Source organism: Podarcis muralis, chromosome 1 (genome assembly GCF_964188315.1).
Source record: "Podarcis muralis chromosome 1, rPodMur119.hap1.1, whole genome shotgun sequence".
Taxonomy (NCBI): domain Eukaryota; kingdom Metazoa; phylum Chordata; class Lepidosauria; order Squamata; family Lacertidae; genus Podarcis; species Podarcis muralis.
The window spans coordinates 56385245-56405110 of NC_135655.1; the positions used below are offsets into that span (position 1 = coordinate 56385245).

The window sequence follows — 19866 nt, forward strand, 5'->3', positions numbered from 1 at the left end:
GCTTCCTAAAAACGTTCAAAAACCGGAATACTAACTTCCAGGTTTTCAGCGTTTGAGAACCAAAGCGTTTGAGTACCAAGGCGTTTGAGAACCAAGGTACCACTGTACAGCTGTGTACATGCAAATATTTACTGGGGCACCATCCTCACTGTGAGGCAGGTGTGTTTGTGTGCAAGTAAGTAAGTGAGTGAGAGAGAGAGAGAGAGGAGGGGAGAGAGTGCCAACTAATTTGCATTACGTGCTCTCCAACCGGGGCATTTTGTGTTTGTCTTGTAAATGGACCATGTTGTCTAGATCACTCCAGGCGCTACCCCTTTTCTAATGATTTTTTGCATGCTGCGCTTCCAAAAGGTGAATCCCTCCCCCGCCAGCCCCCCCAAGGAGCTCATTTACCCTGCTTGAAACTACATTATCTCGCATTTCGCACCACTTTGCAGACTGCAGGGACTTAAATGGCTACGTGGGGTATGACACACCAACAGCATCTGCGCCCTGCCTTTTCATCTGCGCTGCACTCATATAATTACTGACTTCCCCTTTCTCCTGCAATTATCTCCTCTCTCCCGTCCCCCCTTAACGATCAGCTGCGGAATTAAGGCGATTTCCCTCACTCTTCCCTTGTTGCCATGACAACAACAACTTGCCTGCACCTGCTGCTAGATGAACAGTGACACTTTTTTTGGTGGCGGGGGTGGGGGAGGGTATGTGGTGGGAGGCAGAGAAATAGCCACAGTGGGAACACTTTCCTTCCTATTAGCAAAGCATGTGCAGTAAAATGTCAGGAGAGGAAAAGGGAGTCACAGGAAGTGAAACGAGGGACTGTGAAATGAAGACACGCACCCAAAAATAAGTTTGTACTGAGCTTAGGAGGGACGTAATCTCTTCCTTTCCTCCTGATCCACAGACAGCCATGTAACACAATGGTTAGACCCAAGGTACATCCTGCATAAGTTTTCAAAAATAAAATTTTGAGAAATAAGCAGAATAGGGTCAGACAAGGCGGGGGGGGGGGGTGTCCTACCCACTTTGCAGGACTGGACAAGCTTACTGTCAGCATCACTTCAGAAGAAGAGGAGTTCCTCTTTCAGGTCCACCATGGAGCTAGCCCTGATAAAATAGCCTTAGTTTGTAAACTTTAAATCTAACAAGGGGCAGTGGTGTCTTTCCCTTCATTTCCAAATGCTGTTGCTTCCCTGCTAGCCCTATAAAGCTCAATGGTGCAAGAGTACACGTCCCCACCAAAGCTGGGACTGTGTCTCCTCAGAAGGCAAGCCCCCAGTATGATATTAAGGCACAATCCCAGCCACTCAAAAGTAAGTTCAACTGAAGTGGGGCTTACTCCCAGGTTAGGATAGGAACCTTAAGTCTCTGGGTACCCTGAGACAGAACTCCCTTCATCACAGGTGACCTTCTGCCCAATGAACTAGGCGTCACTGAGTCCAACAGAGCTTACCTGCAAGCATGAGGAGTTTCTACAAGTACAGTGACTGTGTTAAACTGGAGCTTTTAGACCTAGAGGCAGATCCTGTTCCCAGTCCTGTGCCAGGTGCTTCAGGCATGTTTACATCCCTGTGCAACACCTCCCCCCCCCACTCCCTCAACTCGGGCCTTGGTGTCCCAGCCGCTTTCATCCTAGCCATATTAAACACAGTTAATAATGATGGTGATGATGTATCTGGAGGCAATAGCTGCCCTTCCCTTGCTCCCTGCCCTTTCACGCTCCAAAGAAACACAACCCAGTTGTTTGTGTCTTCTCCAAAATGCTTGTTTTATTTACAGGAGCAATCCTTCAGGTTACTTCAAGGACAAAACTGTGATTCTGTGAGTTGCTCCAGTGACAAAAGGAGTACAGTGGAAATTACATACATATCTAGTTTTTAAAAAGAGAGCAACTGATAGCAACATTTCTGTGTATAAATTCTTCTGCCAATATGAATTTTGTCAAAGTTAAAGATCTGCTGGAGAATCTCCATGAATGATAAAATTGGAAAAACTTGTTACCCAAATAGGACATGGGTATGCTGAGAATCCCCATGCCAGCAAGGAGTTAATAGTTGGTCCAGCAATATGTATTTTTAAAAGCCCATGATAAACGTTTCATCTGTGCAAGCATTTCAGGGTGAGGAGAGGGAGGAAAGTCCTGTAGCACGCGCAGAAGTCCTTGTGTAAGGTTTCTGCTTGTTAGCTGAATCCTGCCCACAAAGTGCATTTATCTTTATTTATCTATAGCCTTGCCTGAACATGCAAGGCTAATAAGGGGGATTGATAAAAACGTCCCTGAAAATGCAAGCTGCTATTTAGACCTTTGCTTGTTTGGCATGAAGGTCTGCAGAGGGTATCTAAGTGCCGTGAAACATGCTTAGAAACCTCCCTGCAATCAAAAAGCCTGATAAGACAACACATGAGATTTCTAAGTGTGTTCATCACAACACATGTAGGAACCTTTGGCAGAGCTTTTTGCTGAACACAAGGAATTCCAAAGAGGTGCGCTTGAGACATGTGGGAGATAGGGAGCCTTGCATGCACACCCTGACCCTTTGTTTAGCCCTCACATGCTCAGGTAAATACCCGAACCGAAGACAGATTTTGTGCAGCTCAAAATTTAAAAAAATCACACTTTCAGCCTTTGGAGTACAGTCGTACCTTGGTTCTTGAACGGAATCCATTCCGGAAGTCTGTTCAACTTCCAAAAGCGTTTGAAAACCAAGGTGCAGTTTCCAATTGGCTGCAGGAGCTTCCTGCACTCAAGAGACATTCGGCTTCCAAAAAAAGTTCAAGTACCAAGGCATTCGAGAACCAAGGTATGACTGTATTAGTTCATATAACAAGCAAAATACTTGGTGCAGCGGCACAGTATAGGGACTTTTCAGTAGTCGCACCCTATTCCAATTATGGGCTCCCCTTCAAAGTATGTCTACTGCAGAGATGGTTTACTTTTTGGTGGCAGCTGAAGACACATCACTTTGCCCAAGCCCCTGTGTAGGTACGGAGTTCACATATCAGTTGCTATTGCTTGCTGTTAATACTTGGGTGTTGCTGTTTTTTACATTCTGTATTTTATATGTTTCATTTGATAGTTTTATTGCTCTTTTATGTTAACCTGCCCTGGGTTAACAGGGGCATAAACTGAATTATTAAACAATACTGGATTAATACTAAAGCTGCTGTCACCTTACTGTATTTTGATTTCACATTTCTTACAACTGTTGTCTCTCAAAGTGACTCAATTACTACTACCAGTCGTAGTAGTACCAGCAGTGTTGTGTATTTGTTGTTGTTCCATATATATAAGACCAACATGAGTCCTCTGATTCATCAAGAACATCGGAAGAAGCTTTTCAAAGCATTACCATGGCTTCAGATGGAAGCAATGTATTAAGAATCATGGTCCCTTTATATTCCACAGCAAGTATAGGCCATCTATTCAGTGGATTCCAAGCACACCCAGCTGCTGTGTCCCCAGAGATGACAGATAAATTTGACAAAGGATAACCTTTTTTTCTCCAATGCTATTCTAAAGATATCTGCTGGTGTCAACTCAAGTCTCCTGAGCACAGCACTCTATGGGACACAATACAAATGACTGCCCAGAATTAGACATCTCAGAAACCAAAATGAGGCCACATAGAAATGCCCATTTATTCCTCAGTCCTAAAACAAAAAGGGACTTTTCCACTTTAGCTCTTATTTTCAGATACTTGCATGTTATACTCAATTACAACAAATCTATATTTTCTCTGTCTGCAATTTTAGGGTGATAATGATGCCTGCCTCAGATGGCTGTGGCAAGGATTACTGAGATAATGCACAGGAAGTGATTTGAGCACCTGAAATGTGCTGAAGAAATAATAAGGATCACCAATCCCATTCTCAAATCACCTAGATATTGGGCTGGTTACACGAGGGGATTTACAGAGCCCTTTTAGGGAGAGATAAAGTCACCTTCATTGCTATGATAAAATTCTAAACCCTCCCAGTGCAGACATTCTAAAAATTGCGGCCAGCTGTCCAAGCAAATTTGTGATAATCAGCTTCTCCCCTTTTCATTCACAGAAGCTGCTACTATATCAATGAGGAGACGCACAACTAGATATAACCTATTGCCCCAAGTGTGCCTTGCTTTGATTTAAAGAGAGAAGTTTGTCTCCCTCTCTCATTATACAACTCAATGAATGGCGGGAGAGTCAAGACTCAAGAGAGACAAAAGGACGCACCTTCTTCATACCATGCCTACTTAAAATCTATGGCATCCCACTACCAGATGGTGACCTGCAAATGATCACCACCTTAGACAGCTTTCAAGCTGGATTAGACCAATTCATGAAGGATAAGAATTTCACTGGCTACTAGTCATGATGGCAGAACAAACTTTGAATATCAATTTCTGAGGAGCAGCAGCAGAATTCTGCATTGCTCATGTCTTGCTCTTGCATTTTCCAAAGGCTGCTGTAGGGAAGTAGGAAAGAAAGAGTATGATGGATTAAATTGGCTCTTGGCCTGATCCAACAGGGTTCTTCTTCTATTTTGTAATGCAGTTATGTTTGAGGATTCAATCCTAGCCCCTCTGGTTTCCCCTTCTGCCATGTAGACAGGAACCACAATCTCATGAAAGCTATACAGTTCAGATTGCAACTGCAGCCAAAGCTAAAGCGGTTTCTACAGAGGGGCAGTGGAGATATTATAAGCATCTGAGTAACTGTGAAGTGTTCTTTCCCTCCATTCTTTGTAACTATCCTGATTCTTTTTGCAGGGGGGTGGGGATTAATTCACTCCAGTCACTGTTTACTCATTCCATCTGGCGCATGTATGGCCGAAGTTCATTTCTACATAATGAGATAAACAAAAACATGTAAGTTTTCATTTACTGATGGAGTATGCCACGTGGAACTAAATGCAAGCTCAATATAGGGGGTTTTTTTGGCCTTTTTTCCCAGTGAGAAAAGAGTAATACTGCTTCTGGAAATCAGTATACTGTAAAACAGTATACTACTTGAACACGCTCATTCTTTCGCCATTTTCAGCTTCAATCTTTCATTGTTTTAAATCTTTTAGAAGATCCTTAATTGGAAAGGAAAGTCAAGAGCAGCAGTACTCTAAACCTAAGCAATGAAGAAGAGGGCTTTCAGAATTAACATATAATATAAGTAAGCACAGAGGGAGTGATTACAGGTTAGACTGCATTTGCTCGGCAACATACTGAAATGTACAAAACCTTTTTTTGGACCACCACGTTGTTAAATGATTAATCGCAAAGTTCTGCTTGCCCGTTGTTTGAGACCATTAGCGCCTGAATTCTGAAATGCAATGTACCCATAGTGGCACAAAGAAGAAATATAGCATTGCCAAGAAAGGATAGATCGTTGGTCTGCAACTGATGGGTCAGGACCCAATACTGGGTTGCGGACTGAACTACAGGCATCCCGCACTTATGTGCTTTCGACTTGTGCATGACTGTGCATACGTGCAGCGCCGGGAATGAAATAAGTAGATTCAAACCAGGAAATGGCAAGAGAGAGTTGCAAGAGTCCTCGTGGGTCATGAGAAGACTCTCCCCAGAGCCCAAAGAGGACTTCAGAGAGGGTGGAGAAAGCCCCAAAGAGACCAAAGGCACAGTGGGGCTTTGTTTAGGCTGCTTGGCCTCCCGGCCTAGCAGCTGATGCGAGTGGCAGTGCAGCAGCAGCCATTGTTCCGTGCTGTCCCCAGCGTGCCACAGAGCTTCAACTTTGGTTGAAGAGAGTTATGTGGAGAGAGGACAGAAGAGAGAGCTATGGTGGGAAAAATGGGCATCTAGAAGACTTTTAGAGGGTGCTCCCCACTTACACAATTTTCACTGAGGCACATGACACCTGGAACATAATCCCCACATAGGTGGGGGGATGCCTGGATGGTAGGTTGCAACATACAGTTCCAGCACCATACAAATGTATGGTTAAAACCTTAAGTAATGGGTGCCCAAAAGCATGTTTGTGCTTAAGATGGGTCCTGAAAAGGTTGAAGACTGATGTTATTCTTGTTGTTTCTAATGTGCATACATCACTGTACCTGCACCTAGTTATGCTGCAAAGGAACACTAATGAACACTAAGAACATAGTACTGGATATGCATTTGCCCTGAAACAGTGACTATCATGAGGAAACATTATCACATTCTTTACTGGCATATAGTAGTTGAACTAATTTTTTTATAGAAGAGCAGTCACTTTTTACATAGGCAGAAAATACGCTTTCTGGATACTGTGGGTTTCTCCGTGTCCTTCTTTGGGGGGGGGGGGGAATTGGCACAGATTTGTATAAAGGCCTACATGACATCTGCTTCATGAGAAAGGGGAATTTTATATCTTGGCAAATTTCTACGAATGCTTAGTTTATGCTCTTCTCAGAGGGAAGAATAAAAGGAAACAGCAAAACAGAGGGGATTTCGGAAAATATCTAGGAACAGGAAGGGAAAGACAGAAAAGAACTGCCTAGAGTAATTAACTTTCTTGTTTAAAAATTTCCCTGTGGAAAAAAGGCCTTTAGAAAGGAGTGACTAAGCACTGGTTAAACCTCAGTTTTCATGCACATCAAATGGCTCTCACCTCAGCCAGTTCTAATCAAATAGAGATAGAGGCAGGACAGATGGAGAGACAATGGACAATTACTCCCTTGTGGGAGAGCCAGGCTATTAACTCAGAGCCAATCTGTGTAAGGTGAGTAGATTGGTCCCATTTGTAATTTCAGGTTCTGCTGGGATCCTGTTAACAATGTATTACTGTCACAGTGAGAAATTTAGTGAGACTAGGACTCCCCCTAAGGCTGCAGTGTTTAATGGGTGCCTGAAGTCTCTCTTGTGGAAGTGCTTTTAGTAATACCACTCCTCATTGCACTGAAGGGTAGGGAACAAAACAGTAAGTCAACTAGCCATGGTAAAAAATAGCCTCTCATCGATATAGTACAGGTAAAGGGACCCCTGACCATTAGGTCCAGTCATGACCGACTCTGGGGTTGCGGCGCTCATCTTGCTTTACTGGCCGAGGGAGCCAGCATGACTAAGCTGCTTCTGGCAAACCAGAGCAGCGCATGGAAACGCCGTTTACCTTCCCGCCAGAGCAGTACCTACTGATCTACTTGCACTTTGATGTGCTTTCAAACTGCTAGGTTGGCAGGAGCAGGGACCGAGCAATGGGAGCTCACCCCGTCATGGGGATTCGAACCGCAGACCTTCTGATCGGCAAGCCCTAGGCTCTGTGGTTTAACCCACAGTGCCACCCGTGTCCCAGTAAACATTATGCAATGCTGCTAAAACAAGTGCCATACTGACACGCAGGATTTGTCCCTGTTCATCCTACCCCAGTGATTCTCAAACCTTCAACATTCAGCATCCTCTTACAGTGGCTGAAAACTAACAGGTCCCACCTAGAGATGCGAAGGACTGTTAAAAATGGGATAGAGAACCATATTCTCCTCTCTCACTGCCATTTCCTCCAGCCCGTCACATTTCTAATCCCACCAGTCACAAAATGGTGGCAGATGCAGGCAGAGTTTAGCATAAATGGCTGGCAGTTTTAGATATTATTTTCTGATACCTAATTCATTTTTTTTTTTAAAAAATGTCTAAATTCTTTGCCACACTGCTTTTCTTGTGGCAAGGTGCAACATAGCTCACCTATCCTCAAGCTAAGTATAGACATTTGCTCTTGAGATATTATGACTCAGGCTCCCCCTATTAGGCAGAATTTGCTGGTCCAAAGGCTCCAAGTGGAGAAGGCCATTTTCTATCCTACTTTTTCCATTCCCACCACCATATGCTCCTCGCAATATTTTTACTTATCTCCTGAAACTTCTGCTACTAGTCACATTTCATGTTCATCCCCTGCCCCGCAAAAACCCCTACTTGCATCCTTTCTCCCTGGAGCATCAGTACATGGGGAGTTCTTGGTGCTGGCACTGATCCAACCAATAGGCAATGGCATGGCTAGGGGGCAGGGTAGGAAGGTGAGGCAGCAGCAGGTGAGGTGGCAGCAATGGCACAGGCAAAGTGTGGGCAATTTATTTTTGTGCACAACGTAATAGCTAAATTCACCCGATCACATCCTAGCTAAATAAGCCAGGTTCCACACGATCACAGTCAGCCCCTTTGCTGCTGCTTCACTACTCCCTTTGTGCAAGCAGTAAAGCAACCCACAGATGAAGTTCATTAAGACTTCCCGTTATGTGTGAAATGTGAATTACGGTTAATGTTTTCCAAATGAGGCAGGCTTTTAATCTGGCTTGTTCTCTCACTCCACAAATGGCAGCAATGAGACCAAACTGGCAGGGCCCCCACAGGAACCAAACTGCAAGCCCTAAAACACAACAATTCTTCCAAAGCGGAATTCTTTGGAAATTTAACAGGACTTCTTCGCTGAGAACAACACGATTCTCTGAAACACAACATTGATCAATATCTACCATTACCGATTGCCCCCTGTAGCATAAAGTTGCAAGAGAGCATTGAACACATTTGCGGTACACAATCTGTAGGGCAACAGCAAAGCCTAGCAGTGCCCAATGCTGATTCACAGAAAAGAAATTTCTCAGCTGTCCCATGAAGGTCTTTCGGCAGCTAAATCGACATGGAGCAGGCTCGTGGAGAGCAAAAAGTGTGAAAATCAATGCCCCAGAATCAAATGTGATGCAGAGTTCATTGACAGGCATTCCTGAGCAGACAGGGTTCCTTGGATGTAGGAAATCTGAAGGTCGCTGTCAGGGTTTGCATGATTTTGACATAGGACATAAATATGACAAAGATAATAAGAAGAGATAGGCGAGCAGCAGCAGAGAAGGCCACCGCTGCAGAGTAAGTCAGCATATGGAAGACAGTTACAGAAAGGAAAGGGCAAAATGAAAAAAGCAGAAGGACTTGGCATTAGACAGGATGTGGGAAAAAGACTACGCCATTAAGAAAGGATACAAAAGCACCCTTTGCATCAAGAGAGGAGATAACAAATTAGGTTGGGTGGAAAGTTTAGAAGCTTGGGGTTGTTGTTTTTTTCCCCTGGGGGGGTGCAATGTTCAGATAAAGCACGATGAAAGAAAGGAACTGAGGGAAAGTCTGATCCTTTGGAACAGAAATGACATCAGAAAGAAAATATGGCATGCATAAGGAAGTTATTTTTCCAATACAGTACAAATGCAAGCGTGAAAATATAATCCAGGCTACTCTTATTAGGGAGAGCTCTCGAAAAGCTGCCATCAATGAAAATAGACTTGCTGCAGAGACTTCCCAGAGCAACAGCAGTGGATACAAGACAGTTTTTTGTTTAAAAACATTCTACACTTCAATTCAGAATGTCCCAGTCAGCTTACAATAACTAACAAGAAGACTGCAAACAGCAGTCCTATAAGCAACCACACTGGGGTGGGGATATTGGGAAGACAGAGGGTGAAAGCCTCAGAAAATGAAGACCTCATCCTAGGTGCCAGGCAAGTCTCCATGAGGCAATAATCTCACAAGGGAGGCACCACAACTACCTCATTCTGGGTATCCAGACAAGAGCCTCAGAGGAAAATCTTTGTGTATAGGATCTTTGTGTATTCATTATTGCAGCCTGTGAACAAACTATTAGATACCAAACCAAGAAACACCAGGACTGGTTTGATGAGAATGACAGTGAGATTGAATGCATTATTGACAAGAAAATGAAAGCCTTTCAGATCTGGCAAAGAGACAGAAACTGAGCCACTAAGAAAAACACCTTGAAGCTGAGGTTCAAGAAGAACTGGAGAACTAAAGAACATCTGGTGGATAAAAAAAGCTCAGGAGATCTAGCACTTCGCCAACACTCATGATGCACAGAGTTTCTTTAAAGCCACAAAAACCATCTATCGGCCAATAAATTATGGCATATGCCCCCTATGCTCAACAGAGGGTACCACACTTCTAAAAGATAAAAAAGCTATTGCATTGCATTGGAAAGAACATTACCAGCATCTTCTTAACAGCAACTCCCCTGTAGCTGCTGAATTCCTCTCACAAATTCTGCAAAAACAAACTAGAGATGAGCTTGTAGTATCTCCAAATCTGGGAGAGTTGTGATTAACCAAATGAAAAACAACAAAACCAGTGGACCGCCAAAGTCTTCAAAGTGGGCAGAATTGAACTTGCACAACAACTTCACAAGCTCATTGAAAAAATCTGGGAGAGGAGATCCCAGCTTTGGGGATGCCAAAATTATCAATCTCTTTTTAAAAAGGTGATAGCACGGATTGCAGAAACTATCGAGGCATCGCTTTATTAGCTGCCGTCGGCAAAATTCTTGCAAGGATCTTAGCAAACCATCTCCTAACTATATCCGAGGCTACCCTTCCTGAATCCCAAAATGGTTTTTGACCTTCTAAGGCGACAGTGGATATTATTTTCACTGCTCGAGAGCTTCAAGAAAAATGCACATAGTGGAGAACTCCATTCATTTCACACCAAACCCACCCTTTGCTGATTAGGGAAAACATCATACACAAAGGCTTTTTGCCAGTTCTGCAGCCAACTCTGGCCCACTCCATACTGCAAGAACCAGAAAATTACATGATGCAATGTCACCTTTCTCCTTACTTTTAAAAGAAGCTGTCTTACTATTGATATTTCTTTCGGATGTGCCATTTCAAAGCACCATGAACTACTCAACATAGATACATTAAAATTGCAAGGTCTGCAGTGAGATGGAAGAGCAACATAAAACAAGCTACTTAGACACCAATAAATTCAGTTGAACAACTCAGCCTGGAAAATTCCATACCAATTGCCTTGAGAACTCTTAATATCAGTGTTAAAACAGCGTCAACATGTCTGCAGCCAACAGAAAGGCACAAAAATTTGTGTTCTAGCTCTGCACGTCGTCATCTTGTTGACTTAATCCATTTCCCTTTTCTCTCTTTGTGAATGGACACTTCCCAACTCCCACAAAGTCAAAATTGTTCCCCAAGAACAATGCAGAACAGCCTATGCTTATTGGAAATGATGGGCATGCGCAGTACTCACCTGAGCATTCATTTGGCTGGCAATCTGGAATGTGTATTAGAAATGCCAAGCTTGCCTTGTATTATTAGAGCACGTCTCCCCTCCTACTGAGGAAAGTATATGGCTATGAAAAATAAGGCCCACAGGGAAGAGAGGAAGAAGCAATCTATTCAGCCTGTCAGCCTGCACCAAACTCAATGTCAAAATAGTGGAAGTCACATTGATAGACTTCATAAGGATTGCAGCGGGCGTTGTCCGAATGAATTCCCCTTTCCCTGCTGTGGTACTGCAGGCAGTTGTGTGTGTGTGTTTTAAAATGCAACAGAAAATAAATGTGATGAATATTGGATTAACCTTCCCACAAATAGGGATTGGAAGGATTCACAGAGGAGAGAAAAACAGTCAAATGATTGTGTATCTATAAACACATAAAACAGATAAAGAGCAAAAAACTGGTCACAGCAAGAAGTAAAAATTTCATAAACCAGTACAAAGTGCTGTTTTTAACTCATAGTGGCTCAGAACAGCAATACCCGAAGAACATCTTCTCCCCTACAAACCTACCCAGTCTTTTAAGGGCATCATCTGAGGCCTTCCTCTAAGTGCTCGCTCTGGAGGGAGGCAACAAGAGGGAGGGCCTTCTATGGAATGCTCTTCCCAAAACAGCCCACCTGGCACCAACATTGCCATCATTCTAGCACCAGGCAAAAACTTTTCTTTACTCAAGTAAAAAATCACTGGAACAGATTTTGTATGTGTGCTTTAATCTCTGAATTTTACATGCGATTTTGTAATGATGTTGTCTTTATATTGTACATAACTAGGAGGTGTTTTTTATAACTTGGAGGTGATATTTATAAGGCCACTGAAAATCTAAATAATTAACACTGTTTTTAAAAAAGAAAAAAGTGGGGGAGGAATCTAAGACATTTTACTTTTGGGTACAATAACATGTGAAATTAGTTTGATTTCAGTTTCCATACTTGGCAATAACCACTGTCACAAGATTATATATAGACCAATATTGCAACTCATATGCCTTTAGACCATAACAGCAGCTCATTAATTGTCCAGAGGGGGCACAATTAGGCCATGGTAAGTCATTGTGAGTTAATCCCTGCACTTTATTAGGCAGCATTTTGTTAGCTAAATAAGCAATGTAAAGAATTCAAACTAGTATCAGCGGTTGGACAAGAAATATTTCATATCATGCCATACTAGCAGCTCTTGGTGTTGCTTGCTTGAACAAATTTACAAACTGGTTGGGTTTTTTGTTTTGCTTTCTCTATTTAATGTACATGCTTCCTTGCAATTGGGCAAACACTTTTAGATCCCTTTGTGTAAAGCTGATGGGAAGAGTGTTAAAAATGTGCCTCACCCCCTCCCAAACAAAAGACAGAACAGAACCTAAAGTCAGATCTGGAGCTGTAAAAAAGGAATGCAATCCCAAACACACACATGGGATTACCAGAAAATACCAACAGGGAAGAAAAGCTTACTGCTTCTCTTCCTGACTACAGTTCAAAGCATCAGCCACCACACAACACAGCTGACTGCCTATCTTTGTCCCCAGTGTTTCATGCCTTGACTTTCAGGAACCACACAGAGATTCCCCTAACCACTGGAGATAACAGGTGTACCCTGGAGGAACCATGGTAGCAATTACCAAAATGAATTATACTTTCAGACTGAAATGAACAACAAAACCCTTGCTTACAGGTCTAGTTTTCACATAAGTGATTCAATGTGTTACTAGCTATAGCCTTGGCTGAAAACCCAAACTTCTACAACTCCTGCCCATAAAACAAACATGGTTCCAGTGCATTTTAAAAAATGTTTAAGTCTTATCTCATCCCCAATGGAATTTTGCATGCTTATTAGGTGGAAGGAGGGAAGAAGGGAGGAAGCAAGAGAAGGTTTTTTTTTATCATATGCAGTGGTCTTGTAGTAAGGTTAAAGCTTACTGGGAAATGATAGATAATGAAATGAAAAGGATGTTTAAAATAACCTTTGTTTAAAAAACTAAAAGCTTTTCTTTGGGGAATTATAGGGACACAACTACCTAAAATGTATAGAAACTTATTCATGTATGCTATCACAGTGGCAAGAATGTTACTTGCCACAAAATGGAAAGAAGCAGAAGACCCAGCAAAAGAAGAATGGATACAAAAAGTTATGGAATATGCAGAAATGGTGAAACTTACTGAAAGAATAAGAGATCAAGATAACAGGTTTTTATAAGAGAATGGAAATGGGTTATTGAATATTTACAGATAAACTGTAAACAGATAAGATCATTGGCATGATTATTGTAATAACCTGCAGTTTTATAAGAGTATATATTTAAAGTAGATGAATAAATGAGCAAATTAAGTTAATTTGGATATGCAAAGGTTATTAAAAAATAAATTTAAGGAACTCCAGAAAGAGAGGGAAGTCAAGTTTTTAAATTGTTAACATGATTGTAAAATAGTGAAAAGTATAAAACTAGTGAAATGTATAAACTTGGAAAGAAAGAAGTCAGTGTACTCACCTGTTTTCTTCATCTGTGCTCTGCAGGAAAACACACAAACAAACAAAAATAAAACAATGTTGAGAGCAGCCCTGCAAACACTGATTTTCATGTTTAGACTAGTGCGAGTAAGTCATGTATGACAGTCAGATGCAAGGCTTAGTGTCCAATGATAAAAAGAGAAGTTCCACTCAGCTAATGGAGGTCATTATCATTACATTGCAAGCTGCAGGCTACATGCAACCAGGAGGGCACACAGAAAAGCTCATTTATTACACTGGGCCTGCGGCAGTAACAACAGCGATCATCTCACCATTCATCCATTAAGCACGCTTGAGCCCTTCACTCTGGATTCTCAGGTCATCCTGGCCAGCTGAGAACAATTCTGGATGAAAAATGCTGAAGCCGCCACCTCATCCTGCTACGAATGATAGTTGATAACACTTATGTAGTGCTTGGGATGGCAGATGGCACATGACTGCACAAGGCCCTAATGGTACCTAACATTTCACATTATGGGGTCCCCCCCCCCACATGCCCTGGTGCTTAAATGATAAATACCTATAATCCCATAGAAATTGGGCTGGCTCCTTCTTGCCTTCACATAGGCGTGTGAACTAAAGGCAACACATACGCTGAGGCAAAAAAAGAAGCTGGCTCGATGCTCATTAAAGCATGGCGCATTAAGGACATTTTATATCACATTCTGAGAGAGGAAAGGGCATTGCAATAATCAGTTCTATGTAAATACCACTGTGGAGTTACACAAGCAACATTTTCTCTTCTGCTGAGAAAAGGGCAACATTAAACAAGCTTTGATATCCGCTCACTTTGAGGGCCCGATAAGGAGGAGATGCAAAATAGAAACTTCCAGTTAATAGAGAAATTTAATAGACATTTGTTTAAAGAGACAAGCGAGCATATCCATGACATTAAAGAAATGCATATAACTCATCCATGCTTTCTTAAATTATTTGGTAAGCAACTGGTGCTTTTAAAGGCAGGCTTGGGCAAACATTACATCAGCAGCCTAGTAGCAGATAGAGAACAGAGAGCCAGGCTTTGCATACTGAATGTCCCAAGTTCCATTCCAAACATCTCCAGTTAAAAACACTCTTAGACCGAGACCTTGAAGAGCAACTGCCACTCAACGTAGCCAGCAATGGCTTAAAGGTAAAGGTAAAGGAACCCCTGACCATTAGGTCCAGTCGTGACCGACTCTGGGGTTGCGGCGCTCATCTCGCATTATTGGCCGAGGGAGCCGGCATACAGCTTCCGGGTCATGTGGCCAGCATGACTAAGCCGCTTCTGGTGAACCAGAGCAGCACACGGAAACGCCGTTTACCTTCCCGCCGGAGCAGTACCTATTTATCTACTTGCACTTTGACGTGGTTTCAAACTGCTAGGTTGGCAGGAGCAGGGACCGAGGAACGGGAGCTCACCCCGCCACGGGGATTCGAACCACCGACCTTCTGATCAGCAAGTCCTAGGCTCTGTGGTTTAACCCACAGCGCCACCTACGTCCCTTACCACCAATGGCTTTGGCACCCTAATGAGATGATTCTGAACATGGAAACTTCATGTGTTCATAAGATATGGTGTGTAGCACATAAACCAGCATCTTTCCATATCCCACTCCTACAACATGAGATTGGCAAAGACACGGTCTTCAGAACAGGAGTGGGGAACCTTTGGCCCTCCAGATGTTTCTGGCCTACAACTCCCCTCATTCCTGGCTATGCTGGCTGGGGCTGATGGGAGTTGGAATTCAGCAATACCGAGAAGGACACAGATTTCCCACTTCTGCCTCAGAATGTAGTGGTGGAACAGTCCTATTTCTCTTTCTGCTCCCTTCCTCTCATGAAAGCAAATTAGTCAGAACAAAAATAGGGCTATTATGTTATTTCAGTTTTCATGTCTTAACCTAACAGATCCAGATTAATGAAGAATTTACTGTTTTTAGATATACTGCATGTTTAAAACTACATTTACGAATTCATCAGTCATCTTCCAGATCCAGACCTTTCTTGAATTATAGCTCTGTTAAAACTAATGTTTATTTTAGCACCGAGCCTACAGCAAAAGTGTTCTATTTCTAGGCTCACCGTTTCTTTGTATTTTCTATTTTTTAAAGGGCAGGGAGGAGAAAAAGTTGTATAATAACTATTTAGACAAAGAGAAATATTGCCCCCCACAAGGCATAATTAGCATATAAGCACCTCTAGGGACCACTAGGGATGTGAGTGGTGCTGTGGTCTAAACCACAGAGCCTAGGGCTTGCCGATCAGAAGGTTGGCAGTTCGAATCCCCGCAATGGGACGAGCTCCCGTTACTCGGTCCCAGCTCCTGCCAACCTAGCACTTCAAAAGCACGTCAAAGTGCAAGTAGATAAATAGGTACCGCTCCAGCGGGAAGGTAAACGGCGTTTCCGTGCGCTGCTCTGGTTCATCAGAAGCGGCTTAGTCATGCTAGCCATGTGACCCGGAAGCTGTACACCGGCTCCCTTGGCCAATAAAGCGAGATGAGCACCGCAACTCCAGAGTGGTCCACGACTGGACCTAACGGTCAGTGGTCCCTTTACCTTTACCTCTAGCTCACGGTATACAGTTTTCAAGAAACAGAGACAAGATGAAGAAGGTTGATGTGGAAAAATCACTGACTAACAGGGCTTGGCATTTAATTTTTAAAGACGTGGGTGAACAAACCCCGTTCCTCACAAGACTAAAGGAAGAGAAAATCCCTTTACTCAATGACTGCTACAGAGAGCTTTCCTTCTTGAGGGGGGAAAGCTGCAGAACAGAAAGTGAAAAAAAGATACCAAGGTACTAACAGTAAAAATATTTCTGTGATCTATAGAGATCAACAACCTTTCCACCCAACTATCAAAGTACCTATGGTTCCTTTTCTAAGACAAGTGAATCATAGGCTCAATCTGTGCTTATAACAATTAAAAAAAAATAAATCAGTACAAGTTCTTTCTTAACTTAGTTTCTTAAAATCAGTGATACAACTTCTAGTAAGTAATTAAAGTTTCACCAAGGTTACATTTGTATTTTTACTCAAGAAGTTGGAATAAAGTCTTAAATGGGGAGTAAAGACCATCTTAACTGTAAGCGTGTGCCATGAATGTGCAGGCCACAAATCAAGATATAATAAAAAAGTAAAAGCTTCAAGAACTTATTTCTTATTAAGTTTGTCTTGTATTATGAGTACTTAACCACACTTTAAAGTTACATAATATTAGATAGTTTTCCTTTTACCATTAATCCTGAACTAAATGAAGGGGAAATGTGTGTGCGTCCTATGGAGCGAAGAAGCCATAGCCCCGCGACCCTCTCCCAGCTGGAGAGGTGACGCGTGACTATGGCAGCAGCCTCTCCGCTGCGTGCCTCTCCGCTGCTCCCCAACCTGCTCTTTGGGGCTGGTGGTGGGCTTCCCCCTGCCAGCCCCAAAGAGCAGGTCGAAAGGAACCTGAACCCTGGAGAGCGAGAGGGGCCGGTGCGCACCGATCCCTCTCGCTCTCCAGGCTTCCAAGGTAGCCGCCTGAAGGCGACTGAACACACCTTAAACGGCACCTTGTTTTAGAGGGAGAAAACAAGAGGGGGAAAATTCTCTCCCCCTCCCTCTGTGCAGCACCTCCTGCCACTTCGCTGAAGGGGCGCTGGGCAGAGAGGGGGAGAATTATTATTTTTTGTTCTCCCCCCTCTAAAACAAGATGCGTCCTATTGTCCAGTGCATCCTATAGAGCGAAAAATATGGTATATGAGTGGTTTGCTGAACCCCAAACTGAAAACATAAGACCACCATTGTGGCATATGGGAGATAGCTACTGTATATCCAAAGTGGCTAAAACAGCTGTCAAATAAAATTCATGCCAACCCGAAAGCTGTAATAAAAACACAGACCTATTCTAGGACAAAAAAACACAGTATCCTCCTCCTTTAAAGGAAGAAAGGGGAGCCATCAAATATAACCAAAATGCAACATTCTACTGCGTTCTTTCCACTTCGATAGAAAGCAGAATTGAAAGGAGTAACAAAAATGTGAAAAATACTCTGTATGGGTCCTGAGATACAAACATCATGTAGCAAAGCGCTGCAGCCTTGCTTTGAAATGGATGGAAGCAGTTGGCTTTGTGCCCTTTCAAACCACCTCAGTCAATTGGGTATCAACATAACCACACACAACTCATAATGTGTTATTACTTACAACTCTGCATATCCCCTTGGAAGTTTAGTGGATTTGTGGCCATCTTTAAATGCTGACAAGCAATAAAGTAGACTAAACCTCTGCATCCATCATAAAGCTTTACGGCCCTCTGCTGTTAACTGCTTCGCATGTACTTTATTTACCTCAGGCTTGAGCATGGCTAGCTCATTAAAGGTGTTCAGCTGCCTTGTGAGCTCTGCCATTTCAGTCATCAATTTTTCCATGCGAACATCAATTTCTGCCAGAACTTCTGTCGTGTGAGCAGTGGCCAGTGCTTCTTGGAGATCCACCAAGTGGAGAGCTCTGTGTTCCTCTTCACAAACCAGGCGCCGTACTTTGTCGAACTCTTGCTGAATGCACAGCTTCATGGCACTCTGCGTCACCTGAGGTAGAAGAGAATAATGGGCTTTTTAAAAGAGAATTTCTGGCCATTTAATTTATTTCATGTTTAAGCAGGAATAGTATTGTGATATGGAATCATCCCAAACTCAGGGGGGAACCCTAAACAGATCCCTTCAAAAGCCTGGTAGAACAAATACATTTTCATATGGTGATAGAATCCCATCACACCTCCTGGGAACGGGTGCCACTATAGGGAAGGCCAAATCCCACATCACCACACTATAGTCACTGGTGGCACAGCAAGACACCCCCCGCTCTGCCTTCAGGGCCTGTATCTGCTGATATAAGGTGCATTACTTTCTGAATCAGGGAAAATCAGAAGTGCCACTCAGGCCTTTTCAGTGAAACAGTAGGTTGAAAAAAACCCAGTTAAAACTCACTAGTTTTAAAATGGTATTACAGCTTGATTGGTAATGTTCAAGGATCAGGTGGGCACTAGTCTATGATTCTAAGCACAGGTAAACTGTGGGCCTCTCTTGTGGATATTATACATCCCAGAAGCTCATTTAACAAGTCATCCAGGAAACAGCTTCTTGTGGGGCAGCACCCACACTTTGGAATACCCTCACCATGGAGATTAGGATGCCACCAACAATTTGCTCTTTGAGGACCAGGCTTCTTCAAGTCCAGATTGCTGAACATTGTTTTTGCTTGTTTTTCAGATGAATATAAGGTATTCTTGTTGTTTTTAACTTGGTGCTTTGTTTTAATCTCTCTCTCTCTTTTGTACACTGCCACAATATCTTTGAATGATGGGCAGATTTTTTTAAAAAAATAAAAAATAAGTAAATGAAAATGTGGGTGCAAAATTATTTGAATAAACAACCAAACAAAGGACTTGTCTTTCTTCCAGAAATAGTGGGTAGTTTATAAATTCTTTGAATAAATAAATAGGGCTGCTGCTGAATCATTTAAATAAACAACCCAGGATTAATATTCTTCCAGAACTTTGCAGAGTAGCTGTTGGAGAGCTAAAATGTGTTCATAGTTAAAAAAAAGGTTAAGGGACTCCGGTTAAGGCCAGTCAAAGGCAACTATGGGGTTGCGGTGCTCATCTCGCTTTCAGGCTGAGGGACCCGGCGTTTGTCCACAGACAGCTTTCCGGGTCACCTGGCCAGCATGACTAAACCGCTTCTGGCACAACGGAACACCGTGACAGAAGCCACAGCGCACAGAAACACAATTTACCTTCCCGCCACAGCAGTACCTATTTATCTACTTTCACTGGCATGCTTTCAAACTACTAGGTTGGCAGGAGCTGGGACAGAGCAACAGGAGCTCCCCCCATTGTGGGGATTTGAACCGCTGATCTTCTGATTGGCAAGCCCAAGAGGCTCAGTGGTTTAGACCACAGCACCACCCGCGTCCCTAGTGTTCATGAGAGGGAAGGGGATCAATGAGTCCATGCACTGTGATCCAAACTCTGGGACAAATACCTACCTTGCCTACTTCCGCAGCCCATCATAGACTTAAACGGATTATCCAAAACTGGGGTGAAGAACCTTTGGCCATCCAGCCATTGTTTGACTACAACTCCCATCATCACTGACCACTGGGTCAGCAGGCTGGGACTTATGGGAGCTGGAGTCCAACGACAGCTGGAGGCTCAGAGGTTTCAAATCCCTGCTCTCAACAAAGAGAAGAATGGGAGTTCCCTGAAGGGTGAACTTCTGAAGCAGAGTCTGCCAAACAAATCTCATTTCAGTTCAAATCTGAATTAAGGCAGAATCTGTTTTTAGAAACAGTAGAACATCAAGTATTATTTCTT

General features: G+C 42.9%; 1 protein-coding gene across 3 annotated transcripts in view; it reads right to left on the reverse strand.

Moving 5' to 3' along the window:
* TRIM44 (tripartite motif containing 44) overlaps window positions 1-19866 on the reverse strand; it is an 84579-nt gene that overhangs the window by 40980 nt on the left and 23733 nt on the right. For all 3 annotated transcript variants that reach the window (XR_003706518.2, XR_013392985.1, XM_028727927.2), the window contains exons 3-4: window positions 17840-18079; window positions 13509-13528 (exon numbers count right to left, since the gene is read on the reverse strand). Coding sequence is in view for 1 of the 3 variants with exons in the window: in XM_028727927.2 (XP_028583760.2) it covers window positions 13509-13528; window positions 17840-18079 (260 nt within the window). In the remaining 2 variants the exon portion in view is untranslated. The remainder of the gene's footprint in view (window positions 1-13508; window positions 13529-17839; window positions 18080-19866) is intronic.